Source organism: Chrysochloris asiatica, unplaced genomic scaffold, assembly GCF_000296735.1.
Source record: "Chrysochloris asiatica unplaced genomic scaffold, ChrAsi1.0 scaffold00280, whole genome shotgun sequence".
Taxonomy (NCBI): domain Eukaryota; kingdom Metazoa; phylum Chordata; class Mammalia; order Afrosoricida; family Chrysochloridae; genus Chrysochloris; species Chrysochloris asiatica.
Genome location: NW_006408798.1, coordinates 3,604,184 through 3,627,873, shown reverse-complemented (window position 1 = coordinate 3,627,873; position 23,690 = coordinate 3,604,184). Strand labels below are relative to the sequence as shown.

At 41.9% G+C, this 23,690-nt stretch overlaps 1 protein-coding gene and 1 pseudogene across 2 annotated transcripts in view; one reads left to right on the top strand and one right to left on the bottom strand.

Annotated features, from left to right (window-relative positions):
• The first annotated feature begins 7,462 nt into the window (after window positions 1-7,462).
• SH3RF2 (SH3 domain containing ring finger 2) overlaps window positions 7,463-23,690 on the top strand; it is a 153,366-nt gene continuing 137,138 nt past the window's right edge. Inside the window, exon 1 of one of the 2 annotated variants that reach the window (XM_006874515.1) lies at window positions 7,463-7,940. In XM_006874515.1, coding sequence (XP_006874577.1) covers window positions 7,563-7,940 — 378 coding nt within the window. In that variant the 5' untranslated portion in view covers window positions 7,463-7,562. The remainder of the gene's footprint in view (window positions 7,941-23,690) is intronic. The other variant, XM_006874514.1, reaches the window with a different exon arrangement.
• LOC102825454 lies at window positions 11,291-11,687 on the bottom strand (annotated as a pseudogene).

Here is a 23,690-nt window from a genome sequence, read left to right as displayed (position 1 = left end):
GGGATATATTCAAGGTCATATTTTGGCTCTTGTGGACTTGTTTTCATTTTCTTTAGCTTCAGTTTGAATTTGCAGATGAGTAATTGATGATCTGTTCTGTAGTCTGCCCCTGACCTTGTTTTGACTGATGATATTGAGCTTTTCCATCATCTCTTTCCGCAGATGTAGTCAATTTGATTTCTATGTATTCCATCCGGTGAGGTCCAGTGTATAGTCGTCTCTTATGCTGTCTAAAGAAGGTATTTGAAATGAGCAAATCATTGATTTTGCAGAATTCTATTATGCATTCTTCAGGATAATTTCTATCACCAAGGCCATATTTTCCAACTCCTGATCCTTCCTCTTTGCTACCAACCTTTGCATTCCAGTCACCAGTAATGATCAATACACCTTGATTGCATGTTTGATCAATTTCAGATTGAAGAAGTTGGCAGAATTCTTCAATTTCATCCTCACTGGCTTTAGTGGTTGGTGTGGAGATTTGAATAATAGTGGTATTAACTGGGTTTCCCTGTAGTTGCATGGATATTATCCTATCACAGACAGTGTTGTACCTCATGACTGATCTGGATATGTTCTTTTTGATCACGAATGCAACACAATTCCTTTTCAATTTGTCATTTCCAGCATAATAAACCAAGTGGCCATCAGATTCAAAATGGCCAATACCAGTCCATTTCAGCTCACTAATGTCTAAGATATCGATGTTTATGCGTTTCATTTCAATTTTGACAACTTCCAATTTTCCAAGATTCATACTTCATACATTCCATGTTCCGATTTTCAGTGGATGTTTACAGCTGTTTCTCTTCATTTTGAGTTGTGCCCCATCAGCAAATGAAGGTCCCGCGGGCTTTTCTCCCATTTTACTGCATTTGCATCATCATGGTCAGCTTTACTTTGAGGAGGCAGCTCTTCCCCAGTTGCATTTGGAGTACCTTCCAACCTGAGGGGCTCATTTTCCGGCACTATATCTGACAGTGTTTCTCTGCTATTCATAAGGTTTTCAGTGGCGAAAAATTCAGAAGTAGTTCATCACTCCTTCTTCCTAGTCTGTTTTCATCTGGAAGCTCATCTGAAACCTGTCCACCATGGGTACCCTGCTGTTATTTAAAATACTGGTGGCATAGCTTTCAGAATCACAGAAATTCACAAGCCACCACATTACGACAAACTGACAGACATGGTACACATTTTATAGGAGAGATCAATCCCTGGTAAAGGATATCAATGCTTGTTGAAGTAGAAGGTCAGTTTAAAAGGTAAAGACCCTCAATGAGATGGATTGACACAGTGTCTGCAATAAGGGCCTCAAACATAGCCATGCTATTGAGGAAGATTCTAGACTACACAATGTTTCATTCAACTCCACAGAGCAACATCAGAGGTGCTCTGGGTCAGATGACAAGAGGGAGGCCTGGCTGAAGAGAATACTGCAAGTAAAACCTACCTCAATCTGGTAAAGCTTCTTAGCTTAAGTAAACAGTAGATCTGAGAGCATTCAAAGTGGTACTCAAAAAGTGTCCAATACAAAACTATAATCAAGAGTTGGCTGTACCTTTGCCCCAACACTCATTCATTTAGTCATAAACACATTTGATAAAAATGTTTTGGCATCAGCCATATGTCAGCCACTGAGTTAGAAGAGCGCATAGAGCAGTGACAACACTGATAAGTTCTTTGCTGTACTGGAGCATGCAATAAGTCATTATAAGGTAATTACTGAGTTACAATTGTGATAACTGTTATGAAAAAGAAGTGTTGTTGTTGTTGCTGTTAGCTGCCGTCAACTCGGTACCAACTCATGGCAACCTATGCACAAAAGAACAAAACACTGCCCTGTCCTGAGCCAACCTCACAATTGTTGCCATGCTTGAGCCCATCGATGCTGCCACTTGGCCAATCCATCTCGTGGGGGGTCTTCCTCTTTTTCTCTGACCCTCCACCTTACCAAACATGATATCCTTCTCCAGCAACTGGTCCCTCCTGGCAATATGTCCGAAGTATGAGAGACAATGTTTGGCCATCTTAATCTCTAAGATGCTGCACTTCTTTCAAAACGGATCTATTGGTTCTTTTGGCAGCCCATGGCACTTTCAATATTCTCCTCTAACACCATAACTCAAAAGCATCAATTCTTCTACGGTCTTCCTTATTCACTGTCCAGCTTTCGCATGCATATGAGGTTATTGAAAATATCATGACTTGGGTCAGGCGCACCTTAGTCCTCAAGCTGACATCCTTGCTCTTCAACACTTTAAAAAGGTCTTGTGCAGCAGATTTGCCTAATGCAATAAATAATGAGAAGTGTAGGATTATAACATTTCTAGCCATGAGAATCAAAGAAGGCTTCCTAAGAAAATAGCATTTAAGCTAAACTTTGCAGTATGATTCACATTGTTAAGTGCTATAGAGTCAGTTTCGACTCATAGTAACCCTGTATAGGGTTTTCAAAGAGCAGCTGATGAGTTTGAACTGCCAACTTGCAATTAGCAGTCCAATGCTTAGTCTACAGCATCACACCAGGATTCCTGCAGTCTGATTCATTGTTTGGAAAGCAGTAAGAAGGAGGGAGGCATCATCAGAAAAAATGCTGTAGACAGAAAGAAGAGAATGTGCAGGAAACCTTTCACTGTCCTTAGAGTAAAGAGAGAAAGCCAGTAGGGTGGAGTATGGTGGGTGAGGAGGAGATGAGAGGGAAAGTCAAGGCTTGAACCACATCATGCAGGTGAGGAAAAGCATTTGGCTTTTATCCTAAGGTCAGTGGAAACTTACCAAAGAGTTTCAAACAGAGAAACAACATAATCAGATTTACACTTTATTTTTACATGCAATTGAGATATATTTGTAAATACATGGAGAGGCAGCTCATAAATATCACATAGATATTAAGAAGTTAGTACAGCCTGTAATCACCACGTGACAATACAACCATAAACAGGAGTGTTGTAAGTTGGGACCAGTGGATTAGGAAGCCTGAATCAGGAGTCGGGCCAGGCATACATAGTTCACCTTTTTGTTTGTTTTTAAGAACTAGCTGTTCATCTGATTTGACGCCAAGATAGTATTTGGGTAAGCTGAGAAGAAATCCCCATTTAAAATTCTCCCTCTTCTTCAAAAGCTTCAAAGACAATTTCTCCTCAAATTCCCACCAAAACTAACCTCATATGTGGGTGGTGTTGGGACCACCTACAGAGTGTAATTTGAGAGCTGTTTAAAGGCCCCTCCTTCTGTTTCACATAAATTTTCCTGGTCCTGTCACTACCACCTAGAATTCTACCATCAGCATCTTTATTTGGTTGAGTTTTTAATATGTTTGGACATGATAGCAGGCTGGGCTTGTTCCACCTTCCTAGGACCAATTTGGTTTGCTTGTTTTCTTCTCAAAGTTAAGAAGGTTGACATTTTCTGAGCCATTTGGCAGAGACCTGGAGAGATCATGAAACAGTAGACTACAGAAAGTCAAAGAACCCAAGCACATTTGATTAATCATTTTGATTTGAATTATCATTGCATTAGCTGGTGTGTATGATAGAGATATATGAAGAGGCTTCAAAAAAATTTATGACAAAATCTCATTTGAATTTCATTCTATTTTTTCATGAACTTTTTGAAGCTTCCTCATATGTACAAATGTGTGAGGATTTATACAATAAAGATGCATGGGTGAATTTATGGAAGTAAATAACTTTATAACAAGGCAAGCCATAGTAACAAAAAGTAGTACCTGGGATTGGACCAACCTGAGTTCAGCTCACAAGCTTTGGGACCCTGGGAAAGTTACAAACCAACCTTATCCAATATTAGGAGGATTCAATAAGATCATCTATTACAAGTCTTAACATGGGGTCTGTGGCATAGAGGAAGTGTTCCATCACCATTAGAGTTATTAAGATTTTATGAGTGATTATGCTTAAGTGTGTGTGTGTGTGTGTGTATGTGTGTGCAGATGTGGGTAGGTAGGAGAGAAAGTGTGTATGTGAGGCTGACAGAAGGCAGGTAGGAAAACATGGCCATCTCAGCAGGGAGTTCCAGCAGGGTAGTAGTCCTTTCCAGAGGGTGAAGAGATGCAGAACAGCCCACACAGGAGACTAGTTCAGCTTTGCTAAGTGGGAAGCAGAGAAGGAGACAGCAAAGAGCTTCAAACTACAAGGGACATCCTGATGGGCACTGAATCAAGGGTAGAAATTAATTGAAGGGAACAGGCAGACAGTATGGGATGTGATTTTGTTGAAGCTCAAACAAAAATCCTTTTTATAAAAGACAGATTTTTTTTTTAAGTGAGTTGAAAGTGGTCTCTGAAATTGAAATGTGTCAAAATTAGGCCTCAGTGCTTGGAAAACTTCAACTTGCTCCACCCTAAAGCTGTGTTCTCACTTGTTTTGAGCTTCATGGATGTTGGATATTTTTCAGAACAGGCATGGATAAACTATGAGAACCATGCAAACAACAGCAACCCATTTTCAAGTCTCTTGGTCCTCTCAATATTTTCCCACTGTATTTATGGGCTTTCTACATAACAAAGAATGATCATCCTTATATTGAGAGAGAAGAAAATAGAGTAAAGAGAACACCCATATCCTCGTCCCAGTTCTGCCCCTAGCTCACAGGGCAACTTCAAGGGATCTATTGATATCTCTGGGTACAGTTTCCTCATCTGGAAAAGAAGTTGATTGGTTAAATGTGGTCATTATCTTTTGACTTCCTACTGTCCTTAAATGAGGTCTTGCATCCTTGAACTCCCCTTAAAGCTCTATCACTAAATAGTATCAATAAATACTGAAGAACACCAACCACCTGCCTCTGATTAGGTGTGACTTCTGGGATAGTTAATGTCTCTGTATCTCAGTTCCCTTGCCAGTAAAATGAAGAAGAATGCAATGTGTTGTAGAATGTTTGATAGGACTAAATGGGTTAACATAGGTAAAACACTCAGAACTGTGCTTGGCTCAGATAGGGGTAAGAACAACTGAGTATTCAGGGTCTTCATTTCATCATTGTCCTCATCACTAACTTACTCTACTTGGATACCTTTGTAACTTGTTTGAAACATTCTGTTGATAAATCAAGAAATAAAAGTTTAAGTATGATTAGTGTTCACATGCTCATCAGTCAGCCTCCATGTGAAAGGATAGAATTGCCCATTGAGTTTTCTTGGCTGTAATTTTTAACAGGGAGCACATTGCCAGCTCTTTTTCCAGCAGATGCGTTGGGTGCATTTGTTCTTTGAACCACCAGGGCTCCTTAACTATTATTTATTGTTGTTATTAAGTGCAGTTGAGTTAGTTCCAACTCATAGCGACCCTACCTATGGTTTCCAAGGAGCAGCTGGTGAGTTTGAACCACCGACCTTGCAGTCCAGCGCCTTATCCTGCAGCACCACAGTAGTAGATTGAGGACAAAGTGGAGAGCTGAGACCATCGCCTTTCCTTAAAAGCTCTCTGTACTATTGGATTTTTCAAGGATATGTATGTACTACTGTAATATTTTGTCTTAAATTTAAAGAGATTGAGCAAAATGTTAGTTAATAAAGCTCCTCTCACTCTGAATTCGGGAAATGACTGATTTTCAAGGTGGCCCACGTACTCCATTAATATTTGTTCCCGTTTCAAGAAATCCTTATGAAGGTATAAAATAAACACAATTATGTTGGCATGTTTATAACTTAAACGTGTTTTAATGTCTTGCATAGGAGGGGTGAGGGGAATGGGTAAAGTTGAAAATATAAACTTTGTAAATACTTGGCCTTAGGGGCTGGCTTATATCTTGCCTCTTGTAATCTCTTCCCAGAAATCAAGTCAGTTACATAAAGGAAGAATCTGCGGCTTGGAGTAAACGCCTCCTCCTCAAGGAAGGAAAAAAAAAAAAAAGTTGTTCTGGCCGGCGGCGGCAGCCAGGGCGGTGAAAGCGTTAACAGGGCTGGGTAAGGCGATCCCTTGAAATGAGTAAGTCTCAGAGTTGTTAAAAGTTTTCTAAGCAGCGGCCGCGGTGGCGGCGGCGGCAGCAGCAGCGGAGGTTCAGGGAGCTGGGAGCGAGTTGGAGGGAGCTGGGGCGACCAGAGCAGCGGGCTGAACTGAACTCAGCAGAGGTCACAGCGAAAGGTTAGTGGCACCCTCACACTTTCACAGTTCAAGGCGGGCTGACGTCTTTAAAGAGGAGTCTTAGGCAGGCGAGGCGCCATCGCTTATCCTCGTGTGTAATGTCTGCTTACTTACTGGAGGGGCCTGGGGACCTCAACAGTTCTCCAAACCGTCTGGGCTGCAGCTTGCACCCAAGTCTTGACACTTGTGTAGACACGGCTGGCTTCTTCTCAGGAGACCTTTGTAAAGTGGAGGCTTCTTTTCAGACATCCAGCGGGAAACTTTGTGAATTAGGGATTGTACACACACATACACACACCTGTATAGTCTGTTCCATCCTGATTTTTACAAGTTGTGACTACAGTCCAGAATTCCAATCTGCTTCCGTTGAAACCAAGAGCAATTGTCAAAGTAACTAAACAGGCTATACGACTTTACGTTGTGGGAGGAATATTGTCTCTGAGTCTAAGATAATGAGGGTGAGTAGAAAAGAGAGAAAAAAAGGAAGGAGGAAAAAGAGAGAGAAAGCAAGAGGAGCAAGGAAAGAAGAAAAGTATTTCCAGCTAGTGATAGGACAAATCATTTTTTTTGCAAATGAGTTTCTAGTAGAAATTTTTCTTGTATGTTAATAAACAAAAATAGTGAGGGTGGGGGGAGATGTAAAAGAAATGGCTCTACATTTACATGTTATTCTGATAAACCTATATATATATATATATATATATAAACTAATCTGCAGTATAAATAGAGCTCTGGTAGCATCGTGGATTATGAGCTGGACTGCTAACTGCAAAATCAGTAGTTCAAATCTACCAGTGGCTTCACAGGAGGAAGAGGAGGCTTTTTGCTTCTTTAAAGAGCTACAGCCTCAGAAACCCTATACAAGGTCACTATGAGTCGACACTGACTCCATGACACTTAACAACAGTAGCCATCTGCAATATGATGCAGATAATAGATAAACCCAGAGAAAGAAATAGGGAGGTATCTTCATAGAAATTACATTCTGCATAAGAGGTTTTGGTTTGAGAGTTGAGACCAACTGTCAGAATACTTTGGAGCCCCTTCCAGCTCAACATGGCAGAGAAGAGTGGGTGTGCCACTTCAGTGGGCCATTTTTGCCTCTGCTTTTGCCTTCAGCACAGAGAAACAATGAGGAGTTGCTGTGTTGAATGTTCCCTCTGATCCCTGCAGCAGGCAGGAGTGAGTCCTGTACCTGCTAACACTGAATCAGAATGAGTCATTGGAAACTTGGGTGCTGAAACAAAGTACTTGCAAACTGCCTTATGAGACACTGCCTCCATGTAGGTGGGATATACATCATACATCGCTAAGCAGTCACATTGTTTGCTTCCCTTTCTTTCTCCTTCGAACAGGCAAGGATTCTGGCACACTCAAGAGACCAGCTCTGCCCCCTTGGATCAGCTCACACTACCATGTGGACTCTGCCTCTCCAGGTCAGGACAGGGGTTTTTAAATAAAATGGATGATTTGACGTTACTTGATCTTCTGGAGTGCCCCGTGTGTTTTGAAAAGCTTGATGTCACAGCCAAAGTCCTCCCCTGCCAGCACACCTTCTGCAAACCATGTCTACAGAGGATTTTCAAGGCCCGAAAAGAGCTGAGATGCCCGGAATGCAGGACCCTGGTCTTCTGCAGCATTGAGGCACTGCCGGCCAACCTGCTGCTTGTGCGTCTTTTGGATGGTGTGCGTGCTGGGCAGAGCTCAGGGAAAGTGGGCTCCTTCCGCAGGCCAGGTGTGCTGACCTCTCAAGACAGCAGGAAAAGCAGGACCAACCCTAGAGGTCTGCAGTCCAGCCCTTTTCGACTGGTACCCAACATCAGGATCCACATGGATGGGGTAAGACAGATCATGTTTGTTAATGTTGTGGACGTTGGATTTGTACATGCTGGGAACTAAAAGTATCTTGAGTTTTTTAGTTACTAAGTGCAACAGCTGATTCCAAATGATAAATTTCTGTTTGCAGTCATCATCTTTTTGTAACATAGGTAGACTCCTAAATCTATCTAATCACTCTAAGAATTCTCCTTGGAATTGGATATATCTTAAAGCTTCCTAGGCTCTCCCCGCTTCTTATTCAGAAAGCAGAGGGACAAAGAAAGACATATTGCTTGTAGCTTTTGTCTATCACTTTTGTTGTTTTTAGGTTCGACCAGTGCATGGGGAATGAACAGGTGGGAAAAAGAGAGAACACAAATCCAATTGCTGTTAAAATCTCTGAGAAGTTCCAAAGTTCAAAATTTGTTTAAATTTTAGCCAAATCCATTTTCCTATCCCCTGTCATAAAGCACTTTTATGACAGTGCTCATTCATAATCTGAAACCATCAAGATAGTTGACACCTGAAGATGATGCGAGGGGAAGCGTCTGTGTGGGTGGACTGATTGATAGCCAAGACTGGGCCGTGCAGTACAACAGATGTTAATAGGAGCCTGCAGATGCATCTTTCTTTACATAATGAATAGACCACATATAAAATGCACATCAGAGGCTGCATTAAACAAGTGGAAATGGTCATGCCACACACAAGATGACCCTGCAAGGCTCTTGGTGTTTGAATAATGGGGATCCATCCCTCCAGCCCTTGTTGTGAATGCTTTGGGAAGGGTCCATCTGGAGAGAAGGACATTGTCCTAGTGAGTCCAACAGGACTATTTGTACCATCACCCTTGGAGTCATAGTGCCAACGTGGATGTTGGAAGGTATAGTGTGGGCTGTTGACATGTTTAGAAAATCAAAGCTACATTCTGTGACATCTTTTCAGTGAGAATACTTGAATACCGGGGGCAGGGTCCCAGGACACCCTACCATCACATCTAATAGTGTGTGTGTATGTGTGTGTGTTTGTGTGTGTTGGGGGTGGAAGTCAGTGAGTCATCATCATCTATGGATCCCTTCCCCATTCAGGAGAATAGGTTTATGATGCACATTCAGAACAGTGTTTTGAAATGTTTCTTCCAGAAACGTTCCCTCCTTCAGTTCACTATACTGAAGTGCCACCCATGTGGTGGGGCAGTGTGTAAACACTCAGACACCAGAGCAGGATGAACGGGATGTTGGTGTGATCCTCTTCACTGCAGATTCTTGATGGCTGTTGTGCCTGTGTGTGCGAATACATTCCAGGAAAGGGCTTGGTGCTCTTTTTTATCTCCCCATTATCCCTAATCCAGTCATCAGTCAGAACCCACAGACCTGGGAAAAAAGGGCAAACTTCTCAAACATGCCTTGTTTATAGAGACACTGGCCCCATCTCGGGTCACCAAATCCCCCTTTGAATACTTAAGACCCAGGAATATCTTCCCCTCACCCCCACCCCGCCACCACCACCGCCACCCACCCCTCCACTGCAGAAGCCTGGCTTGCTGCCTTCCAGAGAGAACTTCATTACTCATGAATGAATTGTTGCCAGGCTGGCAGGAGGCACATCTTTTATCACCTTCTGACATTTTTGTTCAGTTTTTCTTCTTTTTTGATGTAGCTCTGTTGCTAAGAACAGGTAGTACTGAGTGAATTCAAAGCTACCAAGTCTTTAAACCAGACAGGATTCCTAGGGCCCTTTTGGCACAGGGAGTTGTGGGGGTGAGAGCTGGGCATACGTAAGAGACAGTCATTAAGATACTGTGTGTCCCTGGATCTCTTCCTTGGGACTTGTAACATCAGACCAAGGTGCCCGTGATGGGACTGTGCCCATCCTCCAAGCTACACCAGAATAAGGTCCTCTCATGAGGCTGAAACACAGAACCAAGCTGTTGATGGCTTCTTCTTTCAGACAGGGTCTAGGATCCCACCAGTGGCAGCCTGCCCTCACTGCCCTTTGCTGCCTTCAGTTCCTTGTTGTTGTTGTTGTTAAGTACCATCAAGTTGATTGCGACCCATAGAGACCCTGTATTGAGTTTCCAAGGAGCAGCTGGTGAGCTTGAACCACCGACCTTGCAGTTCAAATGACATTACAGTCTGACATATTAGCCCACAGTGCCACACCAGGACTGCTATCCTTTTTAGTTGTTTTTTTTTGTTTTGTTTTTTTCTTTACAAAGAATCTGTACTTCTAAGTGATTACCAGTACATAAATAACAAGTAACAGACTCTTATTTTCTAATATCTAGTAATTTCTATTAAAAGAAACTAACAGTAGTCCAAACTAGACCAGTACAGGTGTCCCCCACTCTTCAAAAGTTCGCTTTATGCCACTTTGCATTTATGAATACCTGTATTAGTGCTTGGAGTCCTGGTGTGGTGCTGTAGGATAAGCACTGGACTGTAAGGTTTGTTTGAACCTCAAGGTTGGCAGTTCAAACTTACCAGCCGCTCCTTAAACCCTATACAGGGTTGCTATGAGTCAGAACCGACTCCACAGCACTCAACAACAGCATTAGTGCCTATTTTTACTTAAAAGAAAGAAATCCAAAAAAGATTTTTGCTTTTATTTTAAAAAAAGTAAGTAGAGAAAGCAAAATTAGCAGTGTTTTGCAACCAGCCCTTAAAGAAGCAGTGTGTACCCCAAGCAGCAAAGTGACATCCCCAAGCTCCTGCCCTGAGAACCACACTCAGCATCTCAGCATCAATCCAGCACAGATGTGAACTGTATCTGTGAGCATGTGATTTTACGTTTTCTGTGTTATTTGATATGATTTGGTAGGTAATTTCTGGGGAATCCCGGAAGGTTCAAAAAGTTTTCTCATATAAATGAATGATAATTGCCTCTTCATTTTATGCCATCTCAGTTTACAAAGGGTACACAGGAATACTTTACAGTCCAACAACTGAGTAAATCTGTATTTATTGTTCTAATCCTTAGTGAGAAAGAATTCTCTTTAAGTTACAAAATAGCTACTTACCCCTTTTTCATTGATTTAGCCCCTGGCCTTCAATAAAGCTTTAGGGAAATGAGATACTTAACCTATTTCTTTCTCAAAGAATATTTTTTATTAGATATCTAATAAAGAAAAGTCATTGCTATGTATGTTGCTTCAGCTAAAAAGCATAGGAAAAGTATATACCCATTATGTGTGTAAGAAATACAAGGTAGAAAGGTAAAAAATCTTTGGATAAGCTCTAAGTCTATACAAAGTACTAGATTTGCTCCTCTTCAAAAAGTGAAGGAACCTATGATCTAATATACAAGAAAATGCAATGCCTTTTCACAAAAATAAAAAACTCTAGCTTTGTTCTTATTCCATATGAGAGCATCTAAAATGCCAATCCATGGAACAGGTGTGTCCTTCTCCCCTCCCCATTTATGTGTTAGTTTTCATGGATAGTTCTGGCTGGGTGTCACAGAAAAAGGTCAAGAATTTATCCAGAATGTCATCCCTGTTCTGCCAGAAGTAGGTTTAGAGCACAGTCCTCTTCTCCTGGGTCCCTTCTCCACTTCAGAGCTGCAGCTGCCATGGGATCCCAGAGCCGCAGATTCCTTGGCACTGAACTCCTTCTCCCTTTGCAGGAGGTACTGTTCAAGTCCAGCCTGAGCTACTTCTTTGACCTGCTTCAGCCTCAGGTTCTTTCTCTGGCAGGCATCAGACACCTTCTCCGCAGCACGCTTCTCCACTTACAGCAGCTGCTGAATGCTTTGTGACTGACGGGCCATGGCGGTGGCCATCCATCCTTTCTTGAAGTGGCTCATCTCCTCCCTCTCCTACATTTTATTTTGCCTCTCTGTGCAAGGATACGAAGAAATCTGTTCCTGAATGTCAATATGATTGTCATTTGGCAACCTGTCTCCCCATCATCAGACCATCCTCCCTATAAGTGTCAAAGCAACCATGTATCACTGGGTTAAGGGAACTGAGGATTATCTGGGATGCCCCCTACTATCCTGAGAGTGAGAAGCTTGCACTTGAATCTCAGCAAACTCATACCAAATACACTCACCCTCCCTGCCTCATTGTATCCAGTTTAGTCAACTGAGCTAATACTACTTGTTATCCACTTTCGTGCCGGATGTTGTGAAAGTTATCTTTGTAACATGCTTCTATCTCCTTAGGAATCAGATGCTATGTAAATGTGAAGCCCCATCATGATTATTATTTTCAACTTGCTGTGTTTATGACTTTGGGCCAGCCATTTAAGTTTGCTGGGTCTCAATTTTAAATTCTGTAAAATGGGAAAATGTTTTATAAAAACAAAGAGACCTTGTGAGGCTTCACTAATTAGTGTTTGCAGAGCACTCTGAGATCCCTAGATGAAAAGCCTTTGGAAGATCATTATCATAGTAAACATTGTTATTGACCGTTTATTGTGCCCTGCCATGTATGAAGCATTCTACCAAAATACAGACGGAGCTTTAGCCCTTGCAGGAGAATGTGATAGGTATTATTATTGAACTTGATTCTATGATGAGTCCAGGGCAGGATAATACTAAGTATAAAAGTCTCCCCTAAGAGGGGATAAATCACCTGTTGTGGCAAGGTACCATTTTGTAAAACACCTCTTCCAAAGGACTTGATGATAACGTGGCGCTAGACAAGAGTTCATTTAACATCCGTCCATGAGCTTCTTAAATCCAGAGACTGTTCTGCTCACCTGTTGTTGTTGTTATTGTGTGCCATCAAGTCGGTTCTGACACACAGTGACCCTGGATCGGGTTTCTGGGAGAGGCTGATGGATTTGAACTGTCGAGCTCTCAGTTACCAGCCCAGTGCTTACCCAACAGCACTGTAGCAGAACACATTCTGCGCATCTTATTGTTGTTGTTAAGTGCCATCGAGTCAATGCCAACTCATAGAAACCCCGTATAGGGTTTCAGAGGAGTGGCTGGTGAATTTGAACTGCTGACCTTGCAGTTAGTAGTCCAGTGCTTATACTACAGCGTCACACCAGGACTCCCACTCTGCTCACCTAGGCTCACCTAAAAAACAAGCTCATCGGGATCTCTGTGTTGGCCTCAAAGAGACTTAATGTTTCTTCTTGTGCCAGCCAGTATGCTAGGGTGGAACCAATAGTCACACCTCCTAGTGTCAGCCCAAGAGAGAGAGAGAAAATAGTCCATTGTGCCTACATGTCTAAAACCCTCCCAAGTCGATTGTGTAAAAAGAAAACTTGAGAAATAACAGTAGGTTTCTACAGCATGCAATTATTTCTGACCAACAGACTCCTGGGAGGGTCCCAGCAGCACACAGTCTGATGGTTCTCATTCCTTCTCTAGATGCAATCAAGACAGAGCAGCTTTGCAAGCCTTCAAAAGAACTATGGTTTCCTGACTAGCTGATCACTCTGCCCCTCACTCTATTAGGCTCTAGTAATATTTCTGAATTTAGGCAGGCAGAGAAGTTGAAAATTGCCAGGCTCAGGTTTGGAAAATGTTTGAATTCAAGTTCTAGGTCCGTCCTTCAATAGCTATATGTACTTAAACCTCAGAGCCTCCATCTCCCCATCTGGAAATTGGAAATCACACGTACCTATGAGTTGTGAGAAACTAATGAGATGATTGGTGCATGTCAGTGAACTCTTAGCCTAGTGCCTGGCTCATATCAAGTGCTCAGTAAGTGTTAGCTGTTATTATTATTGAATTAACACTTTCCAGTCTAAATGACATCTCTTTTCTTGCTCCCTTGTTAATTAAATGTCATCCAGAGATGGTCCTTGGAACCCCGATTTCTGGTTTGTTTTATTTGTTTCCTATTATGGATTGAGATATGTTTTGTAAATCCTAACCTCTCCACTTGTGGTTATAATTCCATTTGGAAATAGGTTGTCTTTGTTACGATAACAAGGCAAGATTCATGTAGGGTGTACCCTAGTCAATCTCTTGAGATATGAAAGAGATTAAGCAAGCACACAAAGGAGAGATGGAGTAACATAGATGCCAGACACCTGGAGATCTCCAAGGAACCAGAAAGTAAAAAACAGAAGAGACAAGGACCTTCCTCTAGAACTGACAGAGAGAGTGTCCCCTAGAACTAGCACTCTGAATTCAGACTTCTAGCTGCCAAAACTGTGAGAAAATAAATTCATATTTTCCCAAGGCACCCATTTATGGCATTTCTGCTGTAGAAGTGGTAGATAACTAAGCTACCTCTCAGATGTATGATTCTTCCCAGTTACTGCTGGTTTGGCAACTCACTTCCAAGACCTTAAGGAACTATGAGAAAACTTCCTAGTTAACTTCATGTCTCTAAATAGCAACTTGAGTGGAAAATTATAGACAGGGCAGGAACCTGATCCAATACCCCAGTATCCTAGAGAAATCTTCTTTAACTTTTCCTTTTCCCTTTTCTCTGGCCTTTCACTTTATCGCAACACAAATGTTGCCGCCCTGAGTCTTACAGGGCTGGGCTTTCTCACGTTGTTGTTAAGCGTCCTGCGGAGCACACACATTCCTATCTCACTCTTCTCATCTCAGCCAGAACACACCTGCCACCTCCAGCACATGGACCAGAAGGCTTTGTTCTAGAAACTTTTACAGCTGGTGTTGCAAGCAAATGAAGGGGGAAAGGAAGGAAATGAGGTCAGAAAGCACATCAGGGGATTGAGACTAAGTAGAAACCAAAAGGTGATGAAGCTGGATAGAAACCAGAAGGTGATCCAAGTCTCTTCCAAGGTAGGCTTGCCAACAGAACAGAGACACAGACAGTGGGTTTTGCTAAGTTTGCATGGGGGAGTAACATCATTCTCAAGTCTCTGAAAACAGAAGGCAGGTGCCACCCGGCAAGGCAAAGAGCATGTGTGGCAGGTGGAGGAAGACGTAAAGGCTGAGGTTAAGAAATCAGAAGGTCCAGCTGGTTCTCCAGCTTCACACACATTTGCAGACATTTTTGAAAACCACATGGTCTCAAATTATCACTGTTCCTCACCCCCTCTCCAGGCATCTCTTTCCTAGTTATTAATTTTACTGCTTTTGAGTTTGTGGTCAGATGGAGTTGGGCTTGTGTTGAGATTAAATCTTTTGCTAGCTGTAAGGCCTTGGGCAAGTCATATAACCTCTCAGACTTTCAATTTTCTTATTGTTGTTGTTGTTAAGTGCCCTGCAGTCAGTTCTGACTCATAGCCACAATGTATAGGGTTTCTAAGGAGTGACTGGTGAGTTTGAACCAATGACCTTGTGATTCAAACCGACCTTTGGATCCAGTGTTTATCAAACAGTGCCACACCAGGACTCCAGTTAGTTTCCTTATTGTTGTTATTAAGTGCCATCAAGTCAGTTCAGACTCATAGCAACCCTATATAGGGTTTCTGAGAAGCAGCTGAGCTTGAACTGCTGATGTTGCAATTCAAACCGACCTTGTGGTCCAGTGCATTATCCTGCAATACCACACCAGGACTACTCCATACACACACACACACTCACACACACACATATATCACACACACACTCACACACACACACACACACACACACACACACACATATATATATATATATATATATATATACACATACGTACATGTATATAGTATATAGGTGTATATATATACACACACATACAAGGGGCCTTCTAAAACTTCTAAAGGTTCATGGAGAAATGGAATAGAAAAAATAATGGAATTTTTTCCAAAACTTTTTGAAGCCCCTTGTATATTATAAGGCTACTGTGAGTGTTGAGATGAGATGAGATAATGGACAAATATGTAAAGAACTGAGCACAGCACCTGGTATGTAATAGCTGCTAGTAAGTATTAACAATAGTAAATAACAAAATTACTAATAATAGAGGAGAAATAGAGGCGTTCTTTCAAGTCCCTGGGTGGTACAGATGATCAATGTGCTTAACCACTGGCTACTAACTGAAAGGTTAGAGGTTCAAGTTCAGCTAGTTGTTATTGTTAGGTGCCATCGAGTTGGTACCGACTCACAGCGACCCAATACACAACAGAACAAAACACTGCCGGATCCTGGGCCAACCTCACAACTCTTGCCACGCTTGAGCCAATTGATTTGCCAATCCATCTCTCTGAGGGTCTTCCTGTTTTTCTCTCACCCTCCACCTTACCAAACATGGTATCCTTCTCCAGCGACTGTTCAACTAGACACCTGAAAAAAAAACACCTGCCAATCTACTTAGCACAAATCAGCCATTGAGAACCATGAGGAACACAATTCTACTCTGACACACATGAGTCAGAGTTAACCACAACTGATAGGGTTTTTGCTTGTTTGAGTGTTGTTTTTGTTTTGTCTTTTGCATACACATATGAGAGGACTTATGAAAGTTACTGGAAAAATGGAATTAAATGATAATGAAATTTTTCCACTCAGTTTTTGAAGCCCCCTCACACAAACATGTGGAGATCCCGTTAAAAAAATTAAACAAAGTAAACAGCAAAGGGAAGGGGATTCGCGAAAAGGCAAAATTACAATGTCAGAAAACAGTCGCTGGTTGCCGGGATAGTGGTTGGGTGTGGGGTACAGGTTTGACTGTAAAGGGGCATCATGAGGGAGGTGTTTGATTCCTGGTTGTGGCAGAATCTATATATGTGTTAAAATTCATAGAACTGTGCACCAAAAGGAAAAAAATAGCCAAATTTACTGCATGATACAATTTTAAATATATTTACAAAAAAAGGAAAGGGTACACTTCTGGGTGCCATTTAGTCTCCATTTGGCTGAATTTCTGTCACTTCTGTGTATTGGACCAATTCCATTGCAAAGGAGGACTTATCCATCATTTGAATGAAGAAGATAATTCCACCTTCTTGTTTTAGTGAGCCTTTCCATTACCTGCTTCAGATTTCTCATCAGCTACAGATGTCTGGTCAAACAATGGACAAAGACAACAGCTCATCACCCATGGGGTGGCCTGGGCTCAGAGGCCTCTGTAAGCAGATGGGTGGAGCATGAGGTTTTCATTACTCAACTCATTTATTCACCACGTGCACTAGAGGCATGTCACCTATGGGATTAGCCGGTGCATACTTGTGTGGTGCTTTCTCTTCCTCTTAAGAAAGGTCGCCTGCCCACATGTTCATTCCTGCTATAAAGAGATTATAGGGGGAGGGAAAGTGCTTGCTCAGCCCTTGGACTCACAAGAGCATCTTCATCCAATCAATCCCAGGTGCTATTAAATAGCTGTGTGGTAACTGGGACTAGCTCAAATTCAGCTTGACTCCATTTCTTTCTCTTCTCCCTTGTCTTTCTCTCTCCTTTTGTTTTTGTTTCTTATTTATGATTATATGAGGGACTTCAAATGTTCATGGAAAAATTCCATCATCTTTCATTACTTTATTCCATTAACTTCCAATCCCCCTCTCCCCCCCTCCCACCAACTTCCCCACCACCACCATCACGAACTTTTGAAGCTCCTATGAGGCTTTCTGCTCCCGTAAAGAGTTACAGCCTCGGAAACCCTGTGCAGGGTCGCTATGAGTCGGAACTCACTCCACGGCACATAACAACAACAACAACAATGTATATAAGACCAGCTGTTTCCAAGGTATAGTCTCTAAGTTATTAATGGATATTATACAAAGCTCCTGCGATATGCAGATGATACAACCTTGATCGCTGAAAGTGAAGAGGACTTGAAATATTTACTTATGAAGATTAAAGAGCACAGCCTTCGATATGGATTGCATCTCAATGTCAAGAAAACAAAAATCCTCACCACTGGACCAATAAACAACATTCTTATCAATGGAGAAAGGATTGAAGTTGTCAAGGACTTCATTCTTCTTGGATCAACTATCAACATTCGCGGAAGTAGCAGTCAAGAGATCAGACGACGTATTGCACTGGGCAAATCTGCTGCACAGGAACTTTTTAAAGTATTGAAGAGCAGAGATGTCAGCTTGAGGACTAGGGTGCTCCTGACCCAGGCCATGGTGTTTTCAATAACCTCATATGGATGCAAAAGCTGGACAGTGAATAAGGAAGATCATACAAGAATTGATGCCTTTGAGTTGTGGTGTTGGAGGAGAATACTGAAAGTGCCATGGACTGCCAAAAGAACCAATAGATCTGTTTTGGAAGAAGTGCAGCCAGAGTGCTCCTTGGAGGCCAGGATGGCTAAGCTTCGTCTCTCCTACTTTGGACATGTTGTCCGGAGGAAACAATCGTTGGAGAAGGATGTCATGCTGGGTAGGATGGAGGGTCAGAGAAAAAGAGGAAGACCTCCAACGAGATGGATCGGCCAGGTGGCATCATTGATGGACTCGGGGGTGGCAGCGGTGGTGAGGTTGGCCCAGGATCGAACATTGTTTCATTCTGCTGTGCATGGAGTCGCTATGAGTCGGTTCCGACTCGATGGCACCTGACAACAACAACAACAACATACAAAGCTCCAGGGCCAAACAGACTTTAAATAAAAGATGAACATCTTTCTCTTTATTCCAGGGCTTTTCTAGAACCTTTAGCATTCTAACGAATTGTGAATCTCTTAGTGGGAGGTTATAATAAGAGTTATTTCTCACATTTATTTGACAGTAGTACCTCCTCCCTTTTTGTAACACCCTGTTACATTAATGATCCATGGAATAAGGTTTGAGATATGCTGTCTCAACACAATGTGTTCTGAAATTCAAGATGTTCAGTTCTAATGTAGAAATAGCTAGGTCCCCAAAGGTTAGAGATTATTGACACATTCTAAGGCCATGACATTAGCAGATATTTTTGGAAAATGGTTTGAAAGTCACTATTACCATGTTCTGTAGTATTTATTTACCTGTGTTCAGCTATAGGCATTATGGGAACCTACACAATAAAGTAAAAATTCTTATCCTCCCAGTGCTTACTGTGTAATGGTGAAACCAATTCAATGTATGTATGCATGCACATACATATAAATACATGTGTATAATATCTCCGTGGCTTTAAGATGTATTCATTATAAGATATACTGTGTATTTAGTATCAGCTCTTAGAGAAAAAAAGAAATACTACCGTGTTAGTTTTCAATGGAGAAAAGATTGAAGTTGTCAAGGACTTCATTCTTCTTGGATCAACTATCAACATTCACGGAACCAGCAGTCAAGAGATCAGACGACGTATTGCACTGGGCAAATCTGCTGCACTTTCAAAGTATTGAAGAGCAGAGATGTCAGCTTGAGGACTAAGGTGCACCTGACCCAGGCCATGGTGTTTTCAATAACCTCATATGGATGCAAAAGCTGGACAGTGAATAAGGAAGATCATACAAGAATTGATGCCTTTGAGTTGTGGTGTTGGAGGAGAATACTGAAAGTGCCATAGACTGCCAAAAGAACCAATAGATCTGTTTTGGAAGAAGTGCATCCAGAGTGCTCCTTGGAGGCCAGGATGGCTAAGCTTCGTCTCTCCTACTTTGGACATATTGTCCGGAGGAAACAATCGTTGGAGAAGGATGTCATGTTGGGTAAAGTGGAGGGTCAGAGGAAAAGAGGAAGACCCCCAATGAGATGGATCAGCCAGGTGGCATCATTGATGGCGTCAAGTGTGGCAGCGGTAGTGAGGTTGGCCCAGGATCAGACATTGTTTCGTTCTGCTGTACATGGGGTTCTGACTCGATGGCACCTGACAACAACAACAACAAGTTAGCAGTAGAAGCCTTAGTGGTGCTGTAGGATAAGCACTGGACTGATAACTGCAAGGTTGGCAGTTCAAACCTACCAGTCATTTCTGGTGGCATTGTGCTTCCATAAAGATTTACAGCCTCGGAAACTCTATACAGGGTCACTGTGAGTCGGAATCAACTCAGGTATTTACTGTGAGATTCATCCAATTTTTAAATTGTTAATATGTGAAAAAAAACTTACTAAAGGGTATATGTTATCTGATTCCATTTACATGATTCTAGAAAAAACAAAACTAAACAGTAGTGATTTTGTGGGTTGACGTGTTCTATAGCTTGACAATGATGATAATTACACAAATACCTATTGAATTTGTTGTTTAAGTACCATCAAGTCGATTGCAACTCATAGCGATCTTGTATAGGATTTCCAACGAGTGGCTGGTGGGTTTGAACTGCCAGCCTTTTGTTAGCAGTCCAATTCTTATCCTACAGCCCCACACCATAGTTACAGACTTATCAAAAGTCACCAGCTGTGCATTTAACATGGATTCATTTTTCAGCGTAAATTATAAAGTTTATTAAAACAAAAGAAAGTCTTAGATTCAAGAAATAATGATGTGTGAAAACAGAAGGTAGTGAAAGGGTTCCGTTTCAGGAAAATGAAGCTTGGCCAGTAAAAAGAAACTTCCTAGACAAAAGTCAGTATTTTCATAGTCAGTAAGGATGTGGTCAAGGAATAAAAAGTCAGGTCCATTTAGGAAATGTGGGTGCTAGGGAGGCAGGACAGGACAGGAGTATCTCAGATTAGGATGAAAGTTGGAGAAGAGGGAGATAGAAACAGATGAAGAGATGGGATGCCTTGATACTTCACTGGTCTTCAAAACTACTGTTGAGGAAGACACATGTCAGTTGCCCCCCACAACAAAGTCTCTCCAACAGCCAAATTTGTTACATCTTATAAAGTGCCCTAATGGCTCCATCAACAACAACCTGATCAATTCTGTGCCCCTGGACATGAAATCTCTGCTTCAAGTGGGAGGCTGAGCTGACTGGGTAACTTAGGAGTTGGGTCTCTTTTCCATTAAAAATGGCCAGGTTACCGAATCATCTGAGGACGAATGCACGTCAGCCATAGCATCCAGAGGAAGTGAAGGAACACAAGCAAAGGAAGACACCTTCCTTCATCATGAGCAACTCCCAGTACTTTGGGTCTTTGCCAACCCTGTGTCACACTACTCCAGATCCCCACGTCGACAAACTGTACCTAAGTGCTAGCCATGGGCTAGCCTCTGTCTGGAAAACTCACACCAGGGATTTTGTGGGCTCAAAATTTAGGCTTGAGTGGTAGCTGAGTTCATTTCACATTCCTGTCGCTTCTCCAATCTCCATTCCATACAAGGAGAACAGGCCACTTGTCTTGTTCATCTTAACTCAGTACTGTACTCTGAGAACTGAGCCCACAACCTGGGTCCTATTTGAATAAATAAATAAATGAAAACATTCATGTGTGGTAGACTTCGTGGAATCGCAGAATAGTTCCTCATGATACAGAAATAAACTCTTCATGAATAAAGCCATTACAGAGCTATGTGAGGAATGAACGGTAGCATGTGTTAAGTATAAAGTCATGTGGTGACTCTGAGATATTCTTGAAGTGAATCACCTAAGTACCTTTTCAGGTGGCAAGCGTCACTCTCTGGAAAACACAGTGGGCCAGGCTTAAAACCATATATATAGCTCAGAAATTGTTAGCCTTAACAAGATAGGAATTTCCACTCCATAGATGGCTAAACTCCTGCATCAAACACCACACAATATCCTACTGGACTGCTAACCACAAGGTCTGCGGTTCAAACCCACCAGCATCTCTTTGGAAACCCTATACAGGGTCACCGTTAGTTGGAACTAACTCAATGGCTCTCAGCAACAATTGATCTTGTAAAGAGGAACACTTCATGTAGAGGTAACTGGTGCTAAGTCACAGGGATACCAGTGACAGAAAAGAAGAGGCACTACACAAATTTGCCAGAGTTAAGGGCTGAGGGATCCTTGTGAAGGGAAGGAATGAGACCCCCTGTAGCTCTGACTTATCAAATCTCCATCTCATGTGTTTTTGTTTTTTAACTTCTTTCTGATAACAGAAATCCACTTTAGTGTCATCTTAAAAATATGTATTCCATGAGAAAAGTAAACAAACTAATGTAGGGATCAAACCAAAGGCCCTGCCTTCATAAGTGCTAGCTGTGTGCTTTTGGACGAATTACTTAGCTTCTCTGAACATCAGAGTCCATTGACAATAGAAAGACCCACCTCACAGGGTTATTGGGAAGGTTCCACGAGGTAATACCTGGAAAGTAATTAGCACATAGCCTGGCACTGTGTAAGCTCCCAGTAAATGTTAACTGTCTGCATGAACTCATCCAGGCAAGTTTATCTTTTAAATTGCTGCCCTATTTCCCACGCTAGACTGCTATCTCACTGGGTTGTGGACATGCAGCAAATACTCCCCACATCACAGGATCACTGGGAGGAGAAAACAATATGATTCTTGTAAAACTTTTAGCCCAGGCCTGGCACATAATAAGCTCAGTGACAAAAATATTGAACATAGTTACTATTATTTCCCACATTTCATTAATTCCACCGACATATACATGGTGCCTTTTATGAGTAAGACCTTTTTCCCAGGTTTATGGGAGAACAGAAAGCCACGTAAACTACTAGTGGTTGTTGTTAGGTGTTGCTGAGTCAATTTTGACTTAGAGCGAACTGAGCCTTAAGGTTTTCTAGACTGTCGTCTGTGTGGGAGGAGATTGCCCTGTCTTTCCCCTGTATAGCAGCTAGGTAGATTCAAACTGCCAACCTTCTAGTTTTGCCCAGTCACAATTGCTTAACCATTATGCCACTAAGCAAACCAAGCCAAACCCAGTGCCATCAATAGCAACCCTTTATAGGGTACCTGAGGCTGTGAGTCTTTATGGGAGCAGAATATCTCATCTTTTTTCCAAAGAGTGGCTCCTGAGTTTAAACTGCCAACAATACCACTTAACTCTATAGTCCACTGAGATGGATACTACTTTATCTCTCTCTATAAAAGGGTTGTTGTGGGATTAAATAAGAAGATATACACTAAGTACTTTGTTGTTGTTATTGTTAGGGGCAGTTGAGTCAATATCAAGTCATAGTGACCCTGTGCACAACAGAACGAAACATTGCCTGGTCCTGGGCCAACTTCATAATCATTGTTATGTCAGAGCCCATTGCTGCTGCCACTGTGTCTGTTCATCTAGTTGGGGTTCTTCCTCTTTTTCTCCAACCCTTTGCTCTACAAACATGATATCCTTTCTCAGGGTCTTGTCCCTCCTGCTAATATGTCCTAAGTATTAGAAACAAACTCTGGCCATCCTGGCTTCCAAGGTGCATTCTGGCTGTTCTTTTGGTAGTCTGTGGTACTTTCAATATTCTCCTCCAACACCATAACTCAAATGCATCAATTCTTCAATGGTCGGTCTTATTCACAGTCCAGCTTTTGCATGCATCTGAGGTTATTGAAAATACCATGACTTGGGTCAGGTGCACCTTAGTCCTCAAACTGACATCTTTGCTCTTTAACACTTTAAAGAGGTCTTGTGCAGCAGATTTGCCCAATTCAATACATCGTTGGATTTCATGGCTGCTGCTTCTGTGAGGGTTGATGATAGCATATGATCAAGAGCCAATTATCCTGAAGGAAGAAGCCCAAGGTGCATTGAAGGCATTGGCAAAGAACAAGGCACCAAGAATTGATGGAATACAAATTGAAATATTTCAACAAACTGATGTGGCACTGGAGGCACTCACTCATCTATGCCAAGAAATTTGGAAGACAACTACCTGGCCAATTGATTAGAAGCGATCTATATTTGTGCCCATTCCAAAGAGAGGTGACCCTACGGAATGCAGAAATCATTCACCAATATTTTTGCTATCCCATGCGAGTAAAATTTTGCTAAAGATAATACAAAAATGACTGCAACCATACTTTGACAGAGAACTTCCAGAGGTTCAAGCCAGATTCAAAATAGGACGTGGAATGAGAGATATCATTGCTGACATCAGATGGATCTTGACTGAAAGCAAGAATACCAGAAAGTTTTTTACCTGTGTTTCATTGCCAATGCAAAGAC